Source organism: Canis aureus, unplaced genomic scaffold (assembly GCF_053574225.1).
Source record: "Canis aureus isolate CA01 unplaced genomic scaffold, VMU_Caureus_v.1.0 ptg000471l_RagTag, whole genome shotgun sequence".
Lineage (NCBI taxonomy): Eukaryota > Metazoa > Chordata > Mammalia > Carnivora > Canidae > Canis > Canis aureus.
The window spans coordinates 1-25184 of NW_027554644.1; the positions used below are offsets into that span (position 1 = coordinate 1).

Below are 25184 nucleotides of genomic sequence, written 5' to 3' on the forward strand. Positions count from 1 at the left end.
TATACAGTATTTTTTTTTCCAGATGAGGCAAACATTGACATTTATCTTCCAGTATTGCCATTAAATCTGTAATACATATTTAATTCAGACTTTAAGTTGTCAATGTACTCTAAAGCTGAGTGTAAACTGATATAAAGCTGAGTGTAAACTGATAGGTCCTCAATTTTTATGAAACATTGAATATATTTTAAGTGTTGGTTTGGTTCACATTTGATGTTTAATGATTTTTGACTGACCACAGGATACAGAAATGCTCAAGTCCTGTCTTAAATTACCTATTTCTCTTCTCCATGAAACATCCAATGGAAAGAGGCATATATAGGAACAAAGAAGAAATGAATTGGTCACTTTGACTTGTCCCCCTGCCCCAATTCTGAAAACTAATAAACTGAGCAGAAACACTTATTCTGAAATTGAAATATAATAGTGCAAAGACTTAACTCTCTGGTTATCCTCATGAGGCAGGAGATAAAGGGGTATAACCAGGCCTAAATATAGAATAAGAAAGAACAAATAAGAATGGTGAGGATGCCTTCCATGTGAGAATAGTTCAGGCTTACCTTCTTGCTTCAGCCTAAAAAAACAGGTTGGAGGAGGCATACATTGGATGTGCTTCTCTAATTCACAGCTCGTTTTTAGTCCGTGACTCCAGTGAGTATTTCAGATTCTGACTTTAAACAGTTAAGTGTTCTGTCTGGTGTTCAGGGGGCATGTAGAGGGATGGAAAGACCTCTACATATATATTACGGAAGTTTTGGTTTATTTGGAATTAATTAATTGCTTTACTTTTTCACAGCTCAGCCATCTAATCAGTCTCCAATGTCTTTAACTTCTGATGCATCATCCCCAAGATCGTATGTGTCTCCAAGAATAAGCATACCTCAGACTAACACAGTCCCTATCAAACCTTTGATTAGTACTCCTCCTGTTTCATCACAGCCAAAGGTATGTTGCTTTTGAGGGAAATTTGGAAAAGAAAGCACGAAAGCACTCACTTCTGGAAAAACAAGTTTAATGTTTTAGACTCTCTATTGTAGGAAAAGCCCTCTTTGAGAACGTGTAGTAGTGGTGGAGTGAATGATGGGTCAGCTTAGATGCAGGTTAGTCTCAGTAAATTGAGGACTCTAGAGGGAGTTGCATCTATGCTACTTTTAAACATTTTTTTAATTAAAAAATTATATTTATTTATTTACAGAGAGGGCATGGGGGGGGGAGGGCAGAGGGAGAAGCAGACCCCTTGCTGAGCTGGGAGCTCACTGGCGGCTTGATCCTAGTACCGGGAAGTCAGACACATAACTGACTGAGCCACCTAGGCACCCCCATCATATGTGTTACTTTTATACGCTGATTGTTTTCTCTTACTGGCTGAGATTTGTGACCTGGAGGAAGAGTGGGATAAAGAAGGATAAAATAATTGTCTTAATATTTGTAGAGTTTTTTAACTTTTTAAAAGATATAACCTGTTTTCCAGTGGCTTTCCTCCCATACTTTTATTTTAGAAATGAATCCATTTCTGTGCTAAGAGCTTAATAGTATTATATTTAACTTCACATCATGAGAATCAACTACTATTTGCTTCATTTAATAGATAAGAGAATTAAGCCTTCAGTTAAATCCAGTTTTTGTGGTGGAATCAGAATTTAAGGCCTAGGTCTTTCTGAACACAGAATCCATTTTACTAAGCTTATACTACCTGTGTTTCTCCAAGCAAAAGTTTGCATGAATGGCTCCTCAGAGACAGTTAGAAAATTGCTGGTCTCTTCTTATTGGAATATAAACCAGACCTTAACAACACTGCCTTCAGATTTTATACTATATCATTTGAGTCTTGCCCAAATTTTTTTTTTTTAAGATTTTATTTATTCGTGAGAGACACAGAGAAAGGCAGAAACACAGGCAGAGGGACAAGCAGGCTCCATGCAGGGAGCCCGATGTGGGACTTGATCCCAGTACTCTGGGATCACACCCTAGGTGGAAGGCAGACGCTTACCTGCTGAGCTACCCAGGTATCCCTTACCCAAAATTTCTTAAGCAAATCTTAGTCATACTCATTCTTTGCTTTGTAGTCCTATTACCAGCAAAACATTAAAAGATTTGGAAGTTGGTATATGCACAAATTGCAGTTTTTTTTCTTAATGGTAAATTTAAGAAATTCTTTTTAGTTAAAAAGTAGGCTATTTCAATCCTTCATGCTGAAGATTTTTTTTTTTAAGAAGGAACTTTTTTTTTTTAAGAATTTATTTATTTATTCATGAGAGACACAGAGAGAGAGAGAGAGAGAGAGGCAGGCAGAGAGAGAAGCAGGATCCATGTAGGGAGCCCGACGTGGGACTCGATCCTGGGACTCCAGAACCAGGCCCTGGGCCAAAGGCAGGTGCCAAACTGCTGAGCCACCCAGGAATCCCCTGAAGATTTTTTTTTTTTTAAGATTTTATTTTATTTTATTTTATTTTAATTTTTTATTTATTTATGATAGTCACACAGAGAGAGAGGCAGAGACGTAGGCAGAGGGAGAAGCAGGCTCCATGCACCAGGAGCCCGACGTGGGATTCGATCCGGGGTCTCCAGGATCACGCCCTGGGCCAAAGGCAGGCGCTAAACCACTGCGCCACCCAGGGATCCCTAAGATTTTATTTTTAAGCAGTCTCTACGCTTATCGTGGGGCTCGAACTCACAACCCTGAGATCCAAGAGTTGAATGCTCTACCTACTAAGCCAACCAGGGGTCTTGCCAAAATTTTATATTGAAATAAAGTTAAGGCTTAAAGCTTTAGGCTTTTTCACAGAAGCCTAAAAATAAAAACGTATTGAAAGATAACTTGAAATTGATGCTAGGACAGCTTTTAGGTCTTCCTTAGCTTATCCCTTCCCTATTTAAGTCATTTATCTAAACTCATTTTAGGGTCAGTCTGGATTGATACATTTAACTCAAAATTTAAAAAGAAATTAGTCTATTCTGCAATTTCATACTGTTTGCACTTTGTGAGAGAAGGAAAAAATTGTTTCAACAAAGGAGATCTTCTTAGAGCTTAAAACTCGTCAGGGTGTAGTATCTTAGGAGTACAATAAATAATGACTAAAAGTGATTGTAAAGTTTTACAATCAGTTATAAGATTAGCATTTCAAATCCCTTATGTATATGGGCATCAAATTTTTTTTTTAATTTTATTTATGATAGTCATACAGAGAGAGAGAGAGAGAGGCAGAGACATAGGCAGAGGGAGAAGCAGGCTCCATGCACCGGGAGCCTGACGCGGGATTCGATCCCGGGTCTCCAGGATCACGCCCTGGGCCAAAGGCAGGCGCCAAACCGCTGCGCCACCCAGGGATCCCCATCAAATTTTTTTTTAAGTGGGAATTCAGTATTAAGTAGACCTTATAAAAATGCTTATAAAAATGATTTTTATGTAGCCAGGCTATCCAGATTTGTTTGGGGGAATATTAAAAAAAAAAAAAAAAGGAAGAAAGAAGAAAAAAACAAAACTATTATTGGAGGATGTGACTTAATCACAAATGGCTGTCTGCCTTCGTGCCTTAATTCGGGGCTTGTGTTTAAAAGTACTTGTTTTCTTTTTCTGTGGCATGTAAGTATGTGTAGTGTACATATCCTCACTGACAATCATGGTCCTCTTGTTCCACCTCTGTAGGGTAACATGTCTTTGAAGACCACTCCAGTGTTGACTCATTCACTGGTAGACCAATCTATACGCTCTGCATATGTGGTTTAAATTTGAGCAGCTGTATTTGTATGATATAGTAACATTAATTTTTACTGATATAAAAATAACTGAATCAGAGGAGCTATCTTAGTGTATTAGAAAGAAAACTGGGCTCAACATTAGAGAACTAGTTTGTGTTCTTCTGCTTTACAAAAAGTAATCTTAAAGTCTTCTGGGCCATTTTATGAAGAAATTCTATGTTAGTCTCAAAATGAACGTGGCTCTTCTAACTGTGAACTTTGGGAAATTAATCTGACTGCAATTCTTGAAGTCTCTAGATTTTTCAGAGTTTAAGACTATCCAACTAGATTTGGAGGGGTGTGTGGATTTGGGGACCTGGATGACCATGATTTACACAATTAAATATGTCTATATCACTAATAATTATGAAACAATTAGGGGACAGCTCATGTTATCTTAAAAATTACTAAAGAATAGAAATAAGAGACTTCACATTGATAGTACTTTTGGTTTTATGTACTTTCCATGGTATTTATGTATATAATAGAAGCCTGTCTCACCAGATTTTGACATTTCAGGTTAGTACTCCAGTAGTTAAGCAAGGACCGGTTTCACAATCGGCCACACAGCAGCCTGTAACTGCTGACAAACAGCAAGGTCATGAACCTGTCTCTCCTCGAAGTCTTCAGCGCTCAAAGTAAGTTCATGTGTGTTGAAACATTTTTTCATTAATGTTGCATGCTGCATTGTTTGAATATTATAAAAATATATGTATAATAGAACTTGATCTTGTAAGAATCCATGGTTAGCCTAAGTTTTATGTATTATAAGATTTACAAAGGCAAATCTTACTCCAAGTAGGTTGTTGTCTCTAGTAATGAAGCCAGCTTATTTTTTGAAGAAAGTCATTCTTCAGATTTTACTTAATAGAATATGATAGGAGTAACAATATGTCATACTTGTACAAAGAGGGCACCTGATTTTATAATACTTGTTGGAAATGACATCATTTTTTAACCTCCTCATAGCAGTTTTAGATATGAGTGTATTGCTGAATCCAAAAATGGGAAATACTATTTCTCAACTGGTATGTGTCAGGTTTTCCTAAGAGCTTCAATTTTGACCCCTGTGTGGAGTGCTTGTCAGATAGGGCTGTATTGTGTTACATGTTTCTTTGTTAATTAACAAATACAACTTTAAATGATTTTCATTTGATTGATTTTCCTATTTTGATTTCTTGCTATGAGGTAGCAAAATAATTCAACTATTGTTTTTATTGTTGTTTTCTAAACAAGCATTTCAGAACTTTTACATCCAAATGAGAGTTGTTCCCTTCAAAATAATCACCTTGGGAAGCTGTCTACTTACTCCAGCAATGTTGCCATTGCTCAGAACATTTTTGGGAAATACTTCTTTTAAATTGTCTTTAGAGGCTGCAGTATTATTTTAAATATCCTCAGTGATGAAAACTCTTCATCCTTTGGGAGATTTAGTTTTTGGAAATAACTGAAATTCATTCAGAGCCAAGTCTGGTGAAGCAGGTAGGAAATCAACTTGGGTGATTAAAGTTTTGGTTCTTACCACCATATCCCCAAACCCTAGCCAAACCATACAGTTTTAAAAGAAGATAACTTATCTCAGAGTGTTATTTTGGGTCTTATTTTGCCACTAAACTCATTTGTTGCTGTCCAATAAAATGCCTGTATTTTGCTTCACATTATCTACCCTCTGATTCAGTATTTTGTTCTGACACTAAACAAAGGCAATAGATTTTTTCCCCCTCTTTATCTACATGTACTTAAGATGCAATACTCAGTTGTGCCTTATATCTACAACTGTTAAAATATGACCATTTCTTAGTTACATTCTGAGTAGTGTTTCTGGTATACAAAATCACAGGTTCTGCTGTCAAATTTGAAGAGCACTATTAGTTTAAATTTAACTGACATTACTGTTCTTAGAAGGGCCCTTTTTCCTCCCAAAAGTGTGTTTAAGGAGTACATGATATATAACTACACTTTGGATTTTAAATTCTATGTATTTGATGTTAAAATAACAGATTTTTCTTAGGAATTTGGATATCTTTAATTTAATAGAAGATATTGACAATTTTTAGGTATCTCCTTTTAAAAATATACTATACATTCAATTCTTTTTTCTCTTCCAGTAGCCAGAGAAGTCCATCGCCTGGTCCAAATCATACTTCTAGTAGTAATGCATCAAACGCAACAGTTGTACCACAGAATTCATCTGCCCGACCTACATGTTCATTAACACCTACGCTAGCAGCACACTTCAATGAAAATCTCATAAAACATGTTCAAGGATGGCCTGCAGATCATGCAGAGAAGCAAGTATGTTACATGATTCATAGCAGATGTTTTACCTTTGGATGAATGACAAAATATAATTTCTTCTAGAAAATCTAATCTAGATCACTGAATTTAAGCTACATTTAAAGTAATGTCTAATTAGATTGTCTATAGTCAGTGCATTAAATTAAATATTTGGTAAGCACTTATTTTAGGGCATTTATGAGATAACTTTTTATGGTTTCACATAAAATATTTTAATATACTCAGCATTTAGCACTGTGCTGAGTGCTTTATTTTCTCCACTTCTCAAAACTGTTAAGCAGTGCAGATGAGTTCTCCCATTTTACCATTGAAGACCCTTAAGACCAAATAAATTATATACCAAAGTCACCCAGTTAGAATAGTTATGAGGCTTAAAGCCAGGATGCTACTCAGCCAGCTGCTCTGATAGTTTTAGAACTTGTTCATACTATTACTCTTCTATCTCTCCACTAGACTAGCAAGTAGAAGTTAGAAAACAGTTTTGCTTTGGAATGAGGGACCTTTGGACATTCCAATTAACTGCCATTGGCTTCTCCCTTTTAGCAGCTTACTGACTGTCTGAAATTTTCTCTAAGTTCACAGAGGTAATATTGCATATCTTATGACATCAGAATACAGTGAAGTCCCTTTTAACATTGTTACACCTGAACTTTACTCTGGCTGACTCAGCATCTTATTAACCACGAATCATGAGCTCTTCTATCCTTAGTGCTATGCAATACTAAAATTGGAAATACTATATCCTCCAGAAGTTGAAGGGGGAAATCTTGGAAAAATACCTTCTTTCCACCATTAGACAGTTTTTTAAAGAAAATCCTTTTTCTCCTTTAGATTCACTATCATTTTTGTGGATTTAAAGGCGGATTGTTCTGTAATCTTGGTACAAAGTTGTCAGAAATTTAATGTTTTGGGGTTTTTGTTTTTTTTTTTTGTACGTGATTGTGGCATGTATGTGATCTTTATTTCTTTAATTATAGGCATCAAGATTGCGAGAAGAAGCCCATAATATGGGAAGTGTTCACATGTCAGAAATTTGTACTGAATTAAAAAATTTAAGATCTTTAGTCCGAGTATGTGAAATTCAAGCAACTTTGTGAGAGCAAAGGTAAGTTTTTCACTGACAAAGTTTTTGTCTTAGTATATCTTAAATCAGACTGAAGAATATAAATCAAATTTCATTTCTGAAATTTAAAGTTCTCTTTGATAGAACGTGTTCCATAACACTGTAACTGCATTTTTAAAAAACGATTGATTTAAGAGAGAGAGTGAGTGAGGTGGGTGGGGGGGAGCAGAGGCAGAGAATCTTTAAGCAGACTCCCTACTAAATGTGGAGCCTGATAACACGACTTGATCTCTAGACCCATAATAAGATCATGACCTGAGCCAAAACAAAGAGTTGAACTCTCAACCAACTGAGCCACCCAGGTGCCCCACACTATGATTACACTTTGTAATTTAATAATAATCCTGGTGAATGGTAATGGCATCTAGATTTTAGTTCTCTAACCCATGGTAGATGCTTCATTAGACTTTTGTCTTCTAACTCTGTAAAGTACAATAGTATTTAAATAGTGAAATGTTATAACACTGTTAACATATAATGTTAACTAAATGTTAACAACAACTGTTAACACAGTTGACAGCAACTAATTATAAAGGGTCTCCTCTTCAATTGAGGGTAGTATTTGGTTGCTGGCCATACTTGTTTCAGTTGAAATTTCAAATCACTGTAAACATTGTCTTTGGATATTTCCAAGATCCCTTGGAAATTTAATTGTCTAGCAAGTATATCTGTTTCTGAGGTGTTTTCACTTAAACTCTTCTTGTCTCTCAGTTTTTAATCTAGTATCCTACTCAAGCAAGGATATCTACATCCAAGTAAATAGGACAGATATTTTTTACATGTGTCTTATAAAATCAAGGACAAATTTTTAAGGGCCTCTCACATCCTATCTTTATAAGTCACTGGGTCACAAGTAGAGTTAGTCTTAACATGAATCTACAAATATTTAGTAAATACCAAGTTGGCATTTATAGTAAAAATTGAAAACTGTTTTTGTCTAATCCTTTATTAAATTCTCTGGAGTTGTATTTTGAATATCAACTGGGATTTGTTTATGATTGCTCTGAAAGTACTTCAAACATACATAAAACTTGACTACATTTTGGCTTAATAAGACAGGTGATTTGACTTTTAGGAAATTATTTGCTGCCCCAACTATTGACAACAGTATACACTGATTACCAAGCTATAAATACTATATAATTATGCCTATTTCACTGGTACAGGCAGTAAATATCATACTCCATAGAAAAGAAGGGTCAGAAGTTCATGGAAGGTTTATGAAGTTCATGGAAACCTAGTTAGCCGTGGAGTTTATTTTATTTTTTGTTTTAAATATGCTTGTTAATTGGAATTTGACTCAGCTTTCTTTATGAGCCTATGTTTATATTGAGAATTTGTTCTTCAAAATGATTAGCCTCTTGCACCTAGTTTATTCTAGGCTTATTCTGTTGTGGCCTAGAAAACATATTTGGCTCAGGTTGTGATCCCGTGGTACTGGGATCAAGTCCCACATCAGGCTCCCTGCAGGGAACCTACTTCTCCCTCTGCCTATGTCTCTGCTTCTGTATGTCTCATGAATAAAGAAATAAAATAAAATATGTGTCTCATATTTAATATGTGCTGCCTTTTGTGTGTATCTGTGGTGATACAGTAAATGACATTTTAAAAAATCAGTCTTTATAGTCAAATTAATTGAGAAATTGTTAGAAAACCAGGAGACATTCTAACTTTTGTCATCCTAGTGTTTCATGCATTCACTGGTCATTTTGTCTTAACTCTAGACTAACACATTTATTTATTTTTAAATATTTATTTATTTGAGATGGGGAGGGGCAGAGGGAGAGAGAATTTAGAGCAGACTCCCTGCTGAGCACAGAGCCTGCCATGGGGTTTGATCTCAGGACCGGACCTTAAGATCATGACCTGAGCCAAAAGCAAGAGTTGGGACACCCAACTGACTCAGCCACTCAGGTGCCCCTAGACCAATCCATTTTTAATTTCTTAGTTTTAACTGTAGTTATTCATTTTATCTTTTTTTAAACATTTTTAAAAGATTTTTTATTTATTTAAAAAAATTATTTATTCATGAGAGAGAGCAGCAGAGACAAAGGCAGAGGGAGAAGCAGACTCCATGCAGGGAGCCTGACGTGGGACTCGATCCCGGTCTCCAGGATCAGGCCCTGGGCTGAAGGCAGAGTTAAACTGCTGAGTTAAAACTAGACCTGCCCTACGACCAGCAATTGCACTGTTGGGGATTTACCCCAAAGATACAGATGCAGTGAAACGCCGGGACACCTGCACCCCGATGTTTCTAGCAGCAATGTCCACAATAGCCAAACTGTGGAAGGAGCCTCGGTGTCCATCGAAAGATGAATGGATAAAGAAGATGTGGTCTATGTATGGAATATTACTCAGCCATTAGAAACGACAAATATCCACCTTTTGCTTCGACGTGGATGGAATTGGAGGGTATTATGCTGAGTGAAATAAGTCAATCAGAGAAGGACAAACATTATATGGTGTCTCATTCATTTGGGGAATATAAAAATAGTGAAAAGGAATGAAGGGGAAAGAAGAGAAAATGAATGGGGAAATATCAGAGAGGGTGATAGAACATGAGAGACTCCTAACTCTGGGAAATGAACAAGGGGTGGTGGAATGGGAGGTGGGCGGGAGTTGGGGTGACTGGGTGACGGGCACTGAGGGGGGCACGTGATGGGATGAGCACTGGGTGTTATGCTGTGTGTTGGCAAATTGAACTCCAATAAAAAGAAATTTTTTTAATTTTTTAAAAAATTAAATAAATAATATAAAAATCATGTACTATGTATTTCCCTAAATTAAAGTGGAGTGAGTCAGAGCTCCAGGCGCTTGACAACTGCATCCCCTCACACTGTGTCAGTTTTGGGGCCATCATTGGAGACAGCCATGGTTCAGTGTGTTTCTGATCGCAGAGGTCCATGAGTCCCCAGGACACCAGATCAATTTTTGGAATTATTTACATACTTAGAACAATTGAGATAAAGAATAAGACTCTGGTGAACCAGGCAGATGGAAAACCTCTCTGAAGGTGACAAAAAGCCAACAGCTCTAAATCTACAGGAGCTTACCCCAAATGGACACAGCGATTCCCTGGGGCTCCCTGCTCCTACCTCCACAGTCTCTATCTTTATCTCCCCCATACTAGATCCAGGCGGGGTCACACACATATACATAAAGATTGGTTGGTTCCACAGTGACTCTACACTTCTTTCCTTTGAAGAATAGCATATGCTGCATGTCTCTAATAAGAAAGTAATACAGGTTCACTGCAGAATCTGGGAAAAAGTATAAGAGAGAAAGTAAAGGAAATTTAGGGAAAACTAATATAACATTTGGTTCTATGGCTTTCCAAACAGGTTTATATGTTTTTTAAAATGGGGTCATGCTGTACGTTTGCTTTTTCACTAAATTTCTACGTTTGCCTTACACCTTGTTAATAAATGATAATAATCTGCCATTTGGTCTTCCCTGATGTGAAAATGCTTTTTGCCTGTGAAATATAAACAGATTGAAAGAATTCAAAATCCAGCTTCATCCAGTTTAAACTTGAATATTGAGAGACTCAAATGTTATGAGAAGGGGTTATCTTTAGAATAATAATTACTAACTAACATTCATTGGATGCTTATTCTTATGTTAGGCATGATGCCAGGAACTCTAAAATGTTATCTGGTTAGATGCTTACAATAACCCTGTAAAATAGAATCATGGCCCTTATTTTCAAATGACACAGTAGCATAGAGGGGTCCAGAAACTCGCAAAGGACTCAGTTTGGCATTGGGGGTGGTGAGTCTTAGTGCCATGTCAGCCAAACTAAAGGTCATGTTTTTAACTACTGCATTCAATTATTCAAGTGGTCTCTATCGATAAAGTCATTTCTATACACTAACAATGAGACTGAAGAAAAAGAAATTAAGGAGTCAATCCCATTTACAATTGCACCCAAAAGCATAAGATACCTAGGAAAAAACCTAACCAAAGAGGTAAAGGATCTATACCATAAAAACTATAGAACACTTCTGAAAGAAATAGAGGAAGACACAAAGAGATGGAAAAATATTCCATGCTCATGGATTGGCAGAATTAATATTGTGAAAATGTCAATGTTACCCAGGGCAATTTACACGTTTAATGCAATCCCTATCAAAATACCATGGACTTTCTTCAGAGAGTTAGAGCAAATTATTTTAAATTTGTGTGGAATCAGAAAAGACCCCGAATAGCCAGGGGAATTTTAAAAAAGAAAACCATATCGGGGGCATCACAATGCCAGATTTCAGGTTGTACTACAAAGCTGTGGTCATCAAGACAGTGTGGTACTGGCACAAAAACAGACACATAGATCAATGGAACAGAATAGAGAATCCAGAAGTGGACCCTCAACTTTATGGTCAACTAATATTCGATAAAGGAGGAAAGACTATCCACTGGAAGAAAGTCTCTTCAATAAATGGTGCCAGGAAAATTGGACATCCACATGCAGAAGAATGAAACTAGACCACTCTCTTGCACCAGACACAAAGATAAACTCAAAATGGGTGAAAGATCTAAATGTGAGACAAGATTCCATAAAAATCCTAGAGGAGAACACAGGCAACACCCCTTTTGAAGTCGGCCACAGTAACTTCTTGCAAGATACACCCACAAAGGCAAAAGAAACAAAAGCAAAAATGAACTATTGGGACTTTATCAAGATAGGAAGCTTCTGCACAGCAAAGGATACAGTCAACAAAACTCAAAGACAACCTACAGAATGGTAGAAGATATTTGCAAATGACGTATCAGATAAAGGGCTAGTTTCCAAGATCTATAAAGAACTTATTAAACTCAACACCAAAGAAACGAACAATCCAATCATGAAATGGGCAAAAGACATGAACAGAAATCTCACAGAGGAAGACACAGACATGGCCAACACGCACATGAGAAAATGTTCCGCATCACTTGCCATCAGGGAAATACAAATCAAAACCACAATGAGATACCACCTCACACCAGTGAGAATGGGGAAAATTAACAAGGCAGGAAACCACAAAGGTTCGAGAGGATGTGGAGAAAGGGGAACCCTCTTACACTGTGGGTAGGAATGTGAACTGGTGCAGCCACTCTGGAAAACTGTGTGGAGGTTCCTCAAAGGGTTAAAAATAGACCTGCCCTACGACCCAGCAATTGCACTGTTGGGGATTTACCCCAAAGATACAGATGCAATGAAATGCCAGGACACCTGCACCCCGATGTTTCTAGCAGCAATGTCCACAATAGCCAAACTGTGGAAGGAGCCTCGGTGTCCATCGAAAGATGAATGGATAAAGAAGATGTGGTCTATGTATACAATGGAATATTACTCAGCCATTAGAAATGACAAATACCCACCATTTGCTTCAACGTGGATGGAACTGGAGGGTATTATGCTGAGTGAAGTAAGTCAATCAGAGAAGGACAAACATTATATGTTCTCATTCATTTGGGGAATATAAATAATAGTGAAAGGGAATATAAGGGAAGGGAGAAGAAGTGTGTGGGAGATGTCAGAAAGGGAGACAGAACATAAAGACTCCTAACTCTGGGAAACGAACTAGGGGTGGTGGAAGGGGAGGAGGGCGGGGGATGGGGGTGAATGGGTGATGGGCACTGAGGGGGGCACTTGACGGGATGAGCACTGGGTGTTATTTTGTATGTTGGCAAATTGAACACCAATAAAAAATACATTTATTATAAAAAAAATAAAGTCACTTTTGGAGACCATGACAAGGACAAGGCTTAACATGCTGTTTACTAGAAACCCTACTGAATGACAACCTATTAATCTATTAAGAATCTTTTTTTTTCTTTTTGTTAGTATTTTAGACCACAGAGATGCAAAGAGACTTTGTTTCCAGCTTATGATTTAATCTGTAAAGTAAAAAAGTCTATCCAAATCACAGAATAGGGACTCTAAGCTCTCTTGAGCTCTCTCCCATGCTTTAATTAGATTGACATTTTAATAGATGTGATATCCTTCTAATCACTCTTCTATTGCCCAGAGTGAATTACTGCTAAATAACTCCTAGACAGCTGTGGCTACATCACTTTTAGAAGAAATTTTTGTGGTTAGCCTCTCTTTGGGGTAGTCAGAGCTTCTGAATGAGTAATGATAAATCATTCTAAGTGATGTTTGCCTCAGCAGGAAGGAAAAAAATACCCAACAACCTGCAACACGTATCTGTTGATGACTGAACTGCTTCTTCCAGATCCACTATGACCAGAAGTGAGTTCTACTTCAAAACGTTAGCATGACAGGAAGAGATTGCAATTGAGCTTGGCGAGTATCAAGGACACTGCTTGCAGAAGAGTTATTGAAGACTGAGTTTCGACAGCCTTGAGACGAGGGAGTTGTGCAAGCTTTCTGAATAGTGAGAATTATAAAATGAAACCCACCTCATCTTCATGGATAGAGTTACAATTTTTTCCCTTTTGCAATATGCTAGCTAAATTATTTATCCTGAGGCCTTAAAGAACGAGTGGCTTCCAAAGTCATTTCAGAGTTTGAAGAAAAATCTTTTCCAAAAATTAAGCCAGTGTTTCCTCCAGCCATGACTTCCACCATCTGGCCATAGATTCTTTTCCTTCCTGCTACCTCTCATGTGGGCTGGCCCCTCACCATGGCTAATGATGCCCAGATGTCCTGGATCCACAGGGTCCCCACCTTCAGCTGCCTGTCAATGCATCATCTCCTCTAACTCCTGCCAGGAAATAAAAATTAGAAACCACATTCCTCTCTTCTGGACCAATAGCAAAGAGCTCCCTGGTCAAGGTAGGGTAAGTTGACATCTCAAAGCTTTCAGGGTAGGTTATATTTCCATTAAGAACAACAGAATATCTTTATTTTTCCAGCAGTACCCATGAAGGCACAGACCCCAGCAGTCTGTGTGCAAACCTGTGAAACTGTTGCTTGGCTCCTTATCAGTTAGGGAGTCTAGCCTTGATGGCTTTCCTTGCTATGCAGAGCATAAGAACTTGAGACTAATGGCTCCTTGTTAATTCCAAGTGGTACCTTTGTTATTGTAAAATGCACAGGTATTCTGACGCATCAATCTAGGCTGGAGGACTAAAGGTGAAGGAAGTGGGACTTATAATTTGAAAGGAACTTTTCAAATAAGCAGAGTACCACCCATCTGTCATGCCTTAACTTCACTTTCAATCTTTTTCACTAAATATTCTTGATGCTAAATTGTTCTGCGTAATCCCAATCTACCAAGATTGCTCCTCTGTGATCTCAAAGGTTCCACCTTTCCAAAGTCTAAGACTTTCACTTTGAAACTTCACTTTGAAAATGAGAATGCTGTCTATGGGGAGGAAATTGTTGGTGAGTGACCAGAAAGGGGGTTTGGAAATGTTAAATATTCTCATTTCTGTCCTTAGTTCATTGTTATTAACTACAAGGCTGGTCTAGTGTGAGGCGCAGAGACAGTTTAGTGCAGTGGTTGGAGCCCAGACCCTGGAACCAGACAGCAGGAGTTGGACTCTTGCTCTACTACTTACTATCTCAGCTGGCCAGCCGCTTGACTTCCTTGTGCTTCAGCTTTCTCACCTATAATGGGTCTAATAGCACAAGACTCATAAACTTCTTTTGAGGACCATATGATTGAATATTTTCTAAAACAGAAGAGAGCTTGAGCACTTACACCAAGCACTATATAAATCCTCATAAAATTAAAAAAAATTAACCTCCTCTCACTTTACTTTTTACATCTAGAATATGGGGTTGAATGTAGTCACCCGTAAAAGAGTATTGTTCAGAGATTTAATAAGAAAACCATTATGTAAGAACAAAATATTTTAACTCTGGGCAAAGTCCATCAGCTCAGATTAATGGATTAAGTGTGCAGAATCTATCATCGTCAAGGACAAAATGATGCTACTTTGTGCCAAACTATCACAACATGCCAAGACCAAGAGGACTGGAGCCACATGAAAGAAGAGCTGCAAACTTGAAGTGTCTAATGGATGTCGTTACTTCATTTTCGCAAGGGGAATATTGGAGATGTTACCCAAAATGTTTCATCCATGAAAGCTACGTTTCCAGCCAAAGTCTCAGAAAATGACTTCCTAACTATGCATGAATAACTCCCTGTGTGTTGCAAGGAGCATTAATTGTTTATAAAAGCACTCCATTTACATTCCAGTTGGGCTACTAGTTTTGAAAACTGGATGGACTTACCAATTCTTAGCTAACCCTTAATTCTGGCCCAAAGTTGACATTGATATTCATCCTCTAAGTTCTTCAGTAGCACAAGAACTCTTTTTCCCGAGATCAATGATATAGCTGCCACACTGCAGTTCTAGAAGGTTGACTTGTCAAATGAATGTGTAGCTGCATAGTGTTAGGTTGTGAAGTATTAATAGGTCTATCTTCAATAAAAAGAAATGGAAAAATATGCATTTGTAATGATCTAGAAACTGGCTGGAGAGTCTGGCTCCATCCATGTATTTTCTTTTTCTTTTTTTTTTTCCATCTATGTATTTTCAAGCTCTTCAGTATCTCTGAGAAACCATCAAAAAGTATTTTTCCTTTGATATATGAACTGTAGTGTATCTTTGAATTGGCTCACATTTTTGCCATGCTTTTCAAATTCCTCAAATTACCATCTCCAGAAATGGCACTAGAGACTAGGAGACCTTGCTGTTAAACCTGTCTGACTGCATTAACAGCAGAAATGACACAATAAAAGAGATGACGTTCACAAACTTCTTGGATCTTTCCGAGGAGTAGCAAATGACAGCTTCTCTACTCACAGTTCATCTGCTGTATTTATTAATAGAAAAGAAACATATTTTAGACACAAGATGAACAGGATTACTAGTCCTTCTACTTTTCAAATACATTTCAACGTTAATACATTTAAAATGTTAAAACTGTACTTGGCATGTCAGTGTTCTATGTTCACACATTTCTACATTTAAAGGTTCTGCGATTTTCTGCTTTTCATTTCAGAAACAGTCATTTAAAGTCTAAAGTGGAGTAGGGATGGGCTTTGAAATGAAGATTGGGAAGATTTTTGCTGATGGTATTGAAGGGCATGAGAATTTTAAGAAGGAACTAGGCATAAAAGGAAGATAAAATCCTTCTGGTGCCTTGGCTGTGGCTAGAGGTTCAAGAGCACTAGTCTAAAGGTCTTCTGATGTCCCATTTCGATGAAATCCCACCACCACCACGACCACCCCTCCACCTCTGCCATTTAAATCTTGCCAGAGGTATCCACTCTAAATTTCATCCAGAAATCTACATCCCAACACATTTATTAAATTCCAAAAACATACAGATCCTAATCCACTATTATCACCTAAATTTAGAATACAAGAGATTTATAGGGAAAAAATGGGAAAAATTGCTGCATGGTAATAAGTTGATCTGTTTGAAGGGAAAACAAAAACATTTTATAGATCAAAAAACCATCTTTTTGTATCATAATTTTTTGAAGCACAAGATATGTCCTGGGACCATAGGAAAACAGCCGACTCACCAGGCATGCAGCCTTGGGCAAGCTATGCACACTGCGTCTAAGTGTCTTTCCCTACAGAATGGGGACAGCAGTAACCCTACTTCCCTGGGTGGCTGTGAGGGTTAAATGAGGTAGTGAGTACTGAACTCTTGGAACAATTCCTGGTCCATAGTAAAGGCTATGGCATCATGATTCCTGAAGTGAAGAAGCAATGCTGTCACCCTTCACCAGCCACAGGAGCTGCTCCAAGTTCCACGGAGGTGCTAGCCCTATATGTGCTTTCTGCTATCACACCCTAGCCTCTAACCTGTCTTCTTGAATGCTGTAGAGAGGAGAATAATACACACAGGGAACCTCTCCAAAGGGCAGGCTCCTGGATCCCGTCTCTGAGACTGTGACTCCATAGGTCATAGAGATGCCAGAAATGTGCCTTTGAATGAGTTCCCCAGGTGCTCTAATATATGGCTGCCTGGGGAGAAAAACTGCTGCAGAGCATCACAATATGTGCTGCCGAAGTGAGCACTGCTGCAGAGCATTAGAAGTGGTTGTGTTTGGTGCAGGAATTTCTGGGTTTCACTCAAGTGTAGCAGCAAATGTACAATTTCTTCAGTTTTTCTCAAAAATCATTATGGATTCTTAATGTTCCAACAAAGATCAAATAACAGGGCTGTATTTAACAAACTAAGTTCTTGATTCTATCTTCATGTGAATAGAAGATATAACACTATTGTTGGAAAATATTTTTCAGAAATGGGTGCTCCAGCTTCAGAGATAGTTTTCATTGCCTATTTTTACTGAAATATGAATATAATGCCACTAAAAATGCCTTTTTTGGGGGAGAGATAAAACATTTCACTTTACTTGCATTGTTTTTCCCCAGTTATTACAATTTTTAATATACTATGACATATAATTCAGGGATAGTCATTACAAATACAAACTAGAGAAAAAAGAAACCCAAGATTTTTGCTGTAATATATTACAGAATACTTCAGAATAATCAAATCATCCTCTTTCTTCTAATTGGAACAGTGATGGTAACAATATACTGTTATAAGATCTGTGTTTTCTGTTTTGAAAATAAACATGTTGGCCCAACTGTATATTGCTGTGGTGGTGGGACCTTTTATTTTTGTAACCCTTGTATTTTTTTATCTTTCCTTTGGGAAAATAGGGTGACAGATAGTAATCCACATGGGATGATTAAAAACTAATTATTCAACGTAACATAGATTTTTTTCTTTCTAGGGTAGGATAATATGCTTTTAAAAACTAAAGTAAACTTAGTTTCTGCTGCTCTTAGTAGAATGTTTTATTCACGGCTGCCTCAAAAAGAACAGAGCATTGTTTTATTATACATCAACATAGTGATGAGGTTTTACAAACAGTTTTTGGTCGTTTTTAATGTTATTTTTATAACAGCCCTGAGACATAACTAGAGCTATATGATCTCTAAAGAGGAACAAGGTTAAGGGTACAGAGGGCGCCTGGGTGACTGAGTTGGTTAAGCATCTGCTTTCAGCCCAGATCCTGATCCCAGGGTCCTGGGATCGAGTTCTGTATTAGGCTCCCTGCTCTGTGGGAAGCCTGCTTCTCTCTCTCCTTCTGCCTGCCACTCCCCTTGCTTGTGCTCTCTGTCCAATAAATAAATAAAATCTTAAAAGAAAAAAGGATATAAGGTACAGAACCACTATGCAAAAAGCGGGCTACCACCAAGGCCAAAATCACTGAAATTGAATGCAGTGGAAATGATGTTGAATGTAGCTGTGAAGTAGGATTGAGAGAGTCCTGTCCAGGCCTGTGGGTGGCTTTGCTCTTGAACAAAGGCAAAATGTCAGAGCATCTTCTTGGACCAAAGGACCAAGAACCAAAGTGCAAATGGTGGTCACCTCAAAGCCACCTAATGGTTGATGGGCAGGCTGAGAACAGAGAATGGCCCAGGTGTCTGTGGAAGGGTGAGCTGAGAATGTTCCTTTCCAGAGCATGTAGACCCATCCTGTGCTGAGACCCAACTGCCAATGGCCTACCAAAATTATATATAGTGAATAAAAAGGGTCACTAAAATAATAAAGTTCCATACCACAGCCTTAAGAAATGTAATATTCAGGAAAGGTACTTCTGTGAGCTTCACAAGATATTAAAAATATAGAACTTAATCATGGAAACAAAGAAATGATAAAGAGAAAGCAAGCACCCATATACATCAAAAAACAAAACAAAACACAACACCAGATCTCAATGACCACCAGGGAAGAAGGAGAACAAATATAATATACAGAAAAATTCTTGCAAAGCCATTTCATGAAAATTTAAGTACAAAAGAATGGCACATTTTCATGATTTAAATATATTTAAATGCAAACAGCTGCCATACATATTGTCTTATAAATGTTATGTGCTGTGGTTTGTAAATAAGGCACCTTAAAAATAAAAAGAAAATATTTATTTTATCATTAAATATTATTTAGAGAAAAGAACAATGAAACTAAAACTTTCTCAAGGCTAAAAGTAGTCCTCTGCCATTCCTTATATTTTCTACCTTTTACCATAATTTTGAGACTTTAGAAAGAAATGTAGCATTTTAACAATCAATAACATAAATCAATTTTAAACAAAAGAGAGAAAGGGAGGGAAAGGCAGGGGGCTGTGCAAAAAGAAAAAGAAAGCAAAAGTTACATTTCCAGAACAAACTAGATCCACTTACCCACATTTTTGTTTCTGGTGATGGAATACTCTATATACATTCTCAAAATGATTTAAAAATTAAAATTTCCAATTCTAAATTCTCTTCAGACATCCAGAATTAGATGGTGAATGAGCAACGAGAAACAGTCATTATTGCCTTGAATCAAAATGATATAAAAGAGTCTGGCTTTCCGGTGGTCATCAAGACAGTGTGGTACTGGCACAAAAACAGACACATAGATCAATGGAACAGAATAGAGAATCCAGAAGTGGACCCTCAACTTTATGGTCAACTAATATTCGATAAAGGAGGAAAGACTATCCACTGGAAGAAAGACAGTCTCTTCAATAAATGGTGCCAGGAAAATTGGACATCCACATGCAGAAGAATGAAACTAGACCACTCTCTTGCACCAGACACAAAGATAAACTCAAAATGGGTGAAAGATCTAAATGTGAGACAAGATTCCATAAAAATCCTAGAGGAGAACACAGGCAACACCCCTTTTGAAGTCGGCCACAGTAACTTCTTGCAAGATACACCCACAAAGGCAAAAGAAACAAAAGCAAAAATGAACTATTGGGACTTTATCAAGATAGGAAGCTTCTGCACAGCAAAGGATACAGTCAACAAAACTCAAAGACAACCTACAGAATGGGAGAAGATATTTGCAAATGACGTATCAGATAAAGGGCTAGTTTCCAAGATCTATAAAGAACTTATTAAACTCAACACCAAAGAAACAAACAATCCAATCATGAAATGGGCAAAAGACATGAACAGAAATCTCACAGAGGAAGACATAGACATGGCCAACACGCACATGAGAAAATGCTCTGCATCACTTGCCATCAGGGAAATACAAATCAAAACCGCAATGAGATACCACCTCACACCAGTGAGAATGGGGAAAATTAACAAGGCAGGAAACCACAAAGGTTCGAGAGGATGTGGAGAAAGGGGAACCCTCTTACACTGTTGGTGGGAATGTGAATTGGTGCAGCCACTCTGGAAAACTGTGTGGAGGTTCCTCAAAGAGTTAAAAATAGACCTGCCCTACGACCCAGCAATTGCACTGTTGGGGATTTACCCCAAAGATACAGATGCAATGAAATGCCAGGACACCTGCACCCCGATGTTTCTAGCAGCAATGTCCACAATAGCCAAACTGTGGAAGGAGCCTCGGTGTCCATCGAAAGATGAATGGATAAAGAAGATGTGGTTTATGTATACAATGGAATATTACTCAGCCATTAGAAATGACAAATACCCACCATTTGCTTCAACGTGGATGGAACTGGAGGGTATTATGCTGAGTGAAGTAAGTCAATCAGAGAAGGACAAACATTATATGTTCTCATTCATTTGGGGAATATAAATAATAGTGAAAGGGAATATAAGGGAAGGGAGAAGAAGTGTGTGGGAGATGTCAGAAAGGGAGACAGAACATAAAGACTCCTAACTCTGGGAAATGAACTAGGGGTGGTGGAAGCGGAGGAGGGCGGGGGGTGGGGGTGAATGGGTGACGGGCAATGAGGGGGGCACTTGACGGGATGAGCACTGGGTGTTATTCTGTATGTTGGCAAATTGAACACCAATAAAAAATAAATTTATTATTAAAAAAAGAGTCTGGCTTTCATACATAAGAGTAAACAAACTACATATTTTTGTCATGAAAGTACAAAATAATTGTGTTTTTGGGTGGCTGGGGTGGAGAAGGCTAATGACAGCCAGGAAAACCATACATTCCTTCTAGTATCCCCAAGCTCTTGTAGGTAAGTTAGGTAAGTGGCCTTCTCCCCTTTTTAATAGGATGTGGTAGTTCTAGTCACTTTTCCACACTCAGGCGTTGGAAGCAAGAAGAGGGATTGGTATTCAAGGGAAGACTAGTTTTTTATCAAAAACAAAGAGATGGGTAGGCCTCTGCTCCTAGAAGAGTGCCATAGCACCATTGTTCATGACATTTCCTATTGTTTTGGATGTCTATCTCCTTAGACGCACACCCAGGTAATGCCCAGCATGAATGCACCACTCTTTGTTTTGCATACAGTTTGCACATAGGTGCACAGCCAAGGGAGCTGAAGGCATCTACTGAGCATAGGAGGAGTAACAATCCTTCTCAGGCCACCCAGAAAGGGAGCTGAACACAAGACATTACAAAACACATATGAAGAAGTGAGCCACTGTTTCAGGCCTCAGGGCAGCAGTTAATTACACAGACCTCAGCATAAGATGAGAACAGGAGGTGAGAAGGTGGAGTTGGCAAGTAAGTCTTTTTAGAAAAAGTATTTCTTTTATTTTCCAAACTTGAAGTATCTGGATACATTATCTAGTTGATTTTCAGCCTGCTTTAGGAGGCTTATAAAAACCATTCTATAAAATAATTGTTTATTAGACAACATAACATATTGATTCTTACTCAGACAAGAAGGTGGCCAATAATACTCTCAAAGTGAAATTAGTAAGGAATCTGTATTTGAGTTGACTTATAAGAGTCTGTAGGAGAAGAATAAAGAAACGAAATATGAGCAGTAATGAAGAGCCCTTGGTAAAAATACATTTAATTATTCATACAACTAATGATTGTAAAAATAAAAATTGGCAGGGCTAGGAAAAGCAGAAAGTGGGCCTAGAAATAGAAAAGAGATTATCTTATACCGAAGAAAAGAGGAAGTAATAGGAGTTGCGTGGGGCAAGTGTTGGAAGCACCTATCAAAAGGTTGCTTTAGAAATGTGAGTCAGAGTTCATGACTAATTGAAGAATTTTTCAAATGGAATTTCAAGCTAATTTTAGAAATATTTGAGGCACAGAGAGAATAACCAATTAGTTGCTCAATTCGCCCAGCTGCTTTTAATGGGATTTGTGCCTTTGTTTTGGTTTATCATGAATTGAGCACACCTGTTCTCTGCTAATAGTACAAACTGTGAAGGATAGACTCACTTAACCACACTTGATTCCCTCAAAAGTAAAGTACACTGGAAAAAGGATAGATTTAGAAGCAGAGAGCTTGGGGTCTGAATCCCAGTTCTGTTGTATATTAGCATGTGGTCTGAGACAAGTTACCTAATCTCTCTAAGCCTCATTTTTTTCATCTGTAAAATAGATACAAAAAAATACTGAACAATGAGGACTATTGTAGAAATTATAAATAAGCACTGTAAGACATAAGGCACCCAGTAATACTTAATACATAGCAGTTATAATTATTCCACAATTGGAAATACTCTGCAGTGGCAGCAACCTTTTGTGAATGTTGAAGATTTATCTTGAAGTGGAGCAGATAAGTAACAGAACAATTTGAAATAGCTTTTGTATTTGAATTATCTAAGCTAGGTCAAGGGCAGCCATGTTATGTCTACGATGCTCAAGTGTAGAGAATTCTCACAGGAGCAAGGTTGCATATTATGAAGGCTTCGGTTTTGCAATGTCTTGGAGACTATCACTTCAGTTGCTTGGTAGCCATAATACTCAACACTTGAGGATGGAATCTTTGGTGAGAGTGAGAATGAGCATACCAAGACAAATTACAGGATTATGTCAGCAACTGGTCTTTTGCTGCTCATTTTGGGGTTGACGCATGTAAGCTATTGGACCAGTGGCTTATATATGTTACCCATGTAATCATATAGGCATGTTGGAGTATTTACTCTTAAATGCTTAGAGAAAGTATTACATGTGAAGACCCTTATTCAAGGTAGACTACAGCACCTAAATTTGAGAAAACAGCTTTGGAAATTCCTAATTCTTATAAGCTACTTCCCTAATATTTATTATTAAGGATTTCCTATGAAGATATAACTAACTAGTATATCTGTCCTTTTCACAAGGAATAAACTAATGACTTACATCATATTTAAAAGGCCTTAACTGTATCACTGCTTCATCTTAACTATACTTGAATCCTTAAATTCTTGATTGACTGGAGCAAGAATATATAGATTATTTCAAATACTCTTGATATTTTACAAAGAGACTGATGATTATTAAAAAGTTCTTCCCACTAATGACCAAATGAACAAAATACTTATTTTTCTTGAAATTTTTTTGCCATCTCTGAATGGTTGACACTTTGATAGAGAATGTACAACTACACTACAGTGAATCTGAAGTTATCCAAGTGAAAACCAAATTATCTTCTTGTACCAAATGTAAAATTATACTTTGTACATATTATTTTATCACCCTAAATCCCCCCTGCCTTTTGGGGGCATAAGTAAGGGCCAGGTTAAGTGAACACAATTCAGGTGATGATAATGTTAACTGAGCATCTTGCAAGTTGTAAGTGTGCAATTTATTTCATTTCCCTTTTGTGTGCACATATCATTTCCTTCATTTATAATATAGAAATTGAGACTCAGAAAAAATGACTGTCAAGTCCAAGGCCAAGTTGTTAGTAAACACTAGGACTAGTACTAGAAGCCACATCTTTTAAGCACAACAGAATTTGCTCTTCTCCAAGTTGTCTTTATTTACTTTTTCATGAGTCCATGGTTCATACAGCAAACATTTACTGAATGCATCTTATATGCCAGGCACTGTGGTAGGCCCTAGAAATACGAATCACCAATGAATCTCATCCCTAAGCAACTCACACTTTGATAAATGAATGACAACAGCTCCTTTTGCCAAGTGCTCTGGGAGCAAGGAGGAGGAGAGAGCAAAGGCAGGGGTAGGAGCTGGTGGTCCTGAAAGGAAAAGATATCCCTGAGCAGCAGATAGAGGCCTTGGGCAGCTGCAGCTGCAAGCAGTCTCCTCTATTCACACTAGCATGCCCAGCCAGTGTTATCATTATCTGAGTACCAAGTCCCAGAAAAGATGGGAAAAGGACAGGCCCGGGGAAAGATGAGCAGGAATTACTCAGGTGAAGAAGATGGGGGAAAAGCATTCCAAGGGAAGGGAATGGCTGCTGTATGAAAGCACGATGTCATGACATTATATGGCTCCTTTGGGAGACTCTATTTGGTGTAGCTGAAACGAATGAGGTGGGCGGCAGGGCAGTAGGGAAGTGAACCAAGAGAGATTAGCAGAGGCCAGGCACTGTGAGGTTTATGGTTTTGGGTGCATCCTGCAAGGTACAGGAAGTGAGTGAAGGGTATTTACCAGTGGTATGATCAGATGTGGATCATAGAAAGCTCCCTCTTGCCGTAGTGGAAAACCAGATTGGAGGAGCCAGGTGGGATCATGGCAGGAACCTAAGGCAGAAGTGAAGAGTCCTGGGATTAAGGACGGAACAGTGAGGATGACAAGCCAAGATTTGAGAGATAGGGGGGCAGACTTGTTGAATGTCTAGATAGGTGTAGAGATGGGAGTCAGGAGTTTGAGATGTCCCTTAAATTTCTGACTGGGATGAATGGATGGACAGTGATGATATCCTCTGAATTTAGGAAGAAAGGGAGAAAAGGAAATGTCCCTTTAGAGGAGGAGGGACATAATGAGTGATTCTGACATGCTGAGTGTATGAGGTGCTTTGAGGACTTACAAGTGTGGATGCTGGGTTGATGCCATCCTTAACATAGAACACTGTGTTTCTGGATGACTTACAGAAATTTTTTGATATTTTCTACTCAAAGCATTTATTTTAACATGGAAATTCATCAGCATATAGGAAAAGCAGCTATACAAATAAATAAGGATGAGTCTTATATGAATCTAACTACAGAATAATATTTTAGCACATAGATCTAAACATTTTCCCATTTGTTAATATTTTTCAACACGTGATTTAAAAAGTCTAAGATACCAAAGTCTTAAAAGATAAATTATTTAAAAATCTTTATTAGTCACACACCCTTAAAACATTTGCATTTGCTCTGAGAGGGAAATATACACCCAAAGGGTGAAGGAGAAAAAAATAGTTTCCTTAAGTGAAGG

At 37.9% G+C, this 25184-nt stretch overlaps 1 protein-coding gene and 1 long non-coding RNA gene across 2 annotated transcripts; one reads left to right on the forward strand and one right to left on the reverse strand.

The window, feature by feature from the left end:
- Positions 1-789: 789 nt before the first annotated feature.
- Positions 790-7142, forward strand: LOC144310151 (WW domain-containing adapter protein with coiled-coil-like). The gene is made up of 4 exons (XM_077890902.1): positions 790-945; positions 4258-4376; positions 5847-6033; positions 7014-7142. Exons 1-4 carry the CDS (start codon positions 820-822, stop codon positions 7131-7133), a joined length of 552 nt encoding a protein of 183 aa, XP_077747028.1. The 5' UTR covers positions 790-819; the 3' UTR covers positions 7134-7142.
- Positions 7143-15560: 8418 nt separating this feature from the next.
- LOC144310152 (uncharacterized) lies at positions 15561-24658 on the reverse strand. Its single transcript, XR_013375850.1, has 2 exons — positions 24414-24658; positions 15561-15929 (listed from the first exon to the last, which is right to left on the reverse strand). It is a non-coding gene; the product is annotated as an uncharacterized LOC144310152 (long non-coding RNA).
- Between the last annotated feature and the right edge of the window lie 526 nt (positions 24659-25184).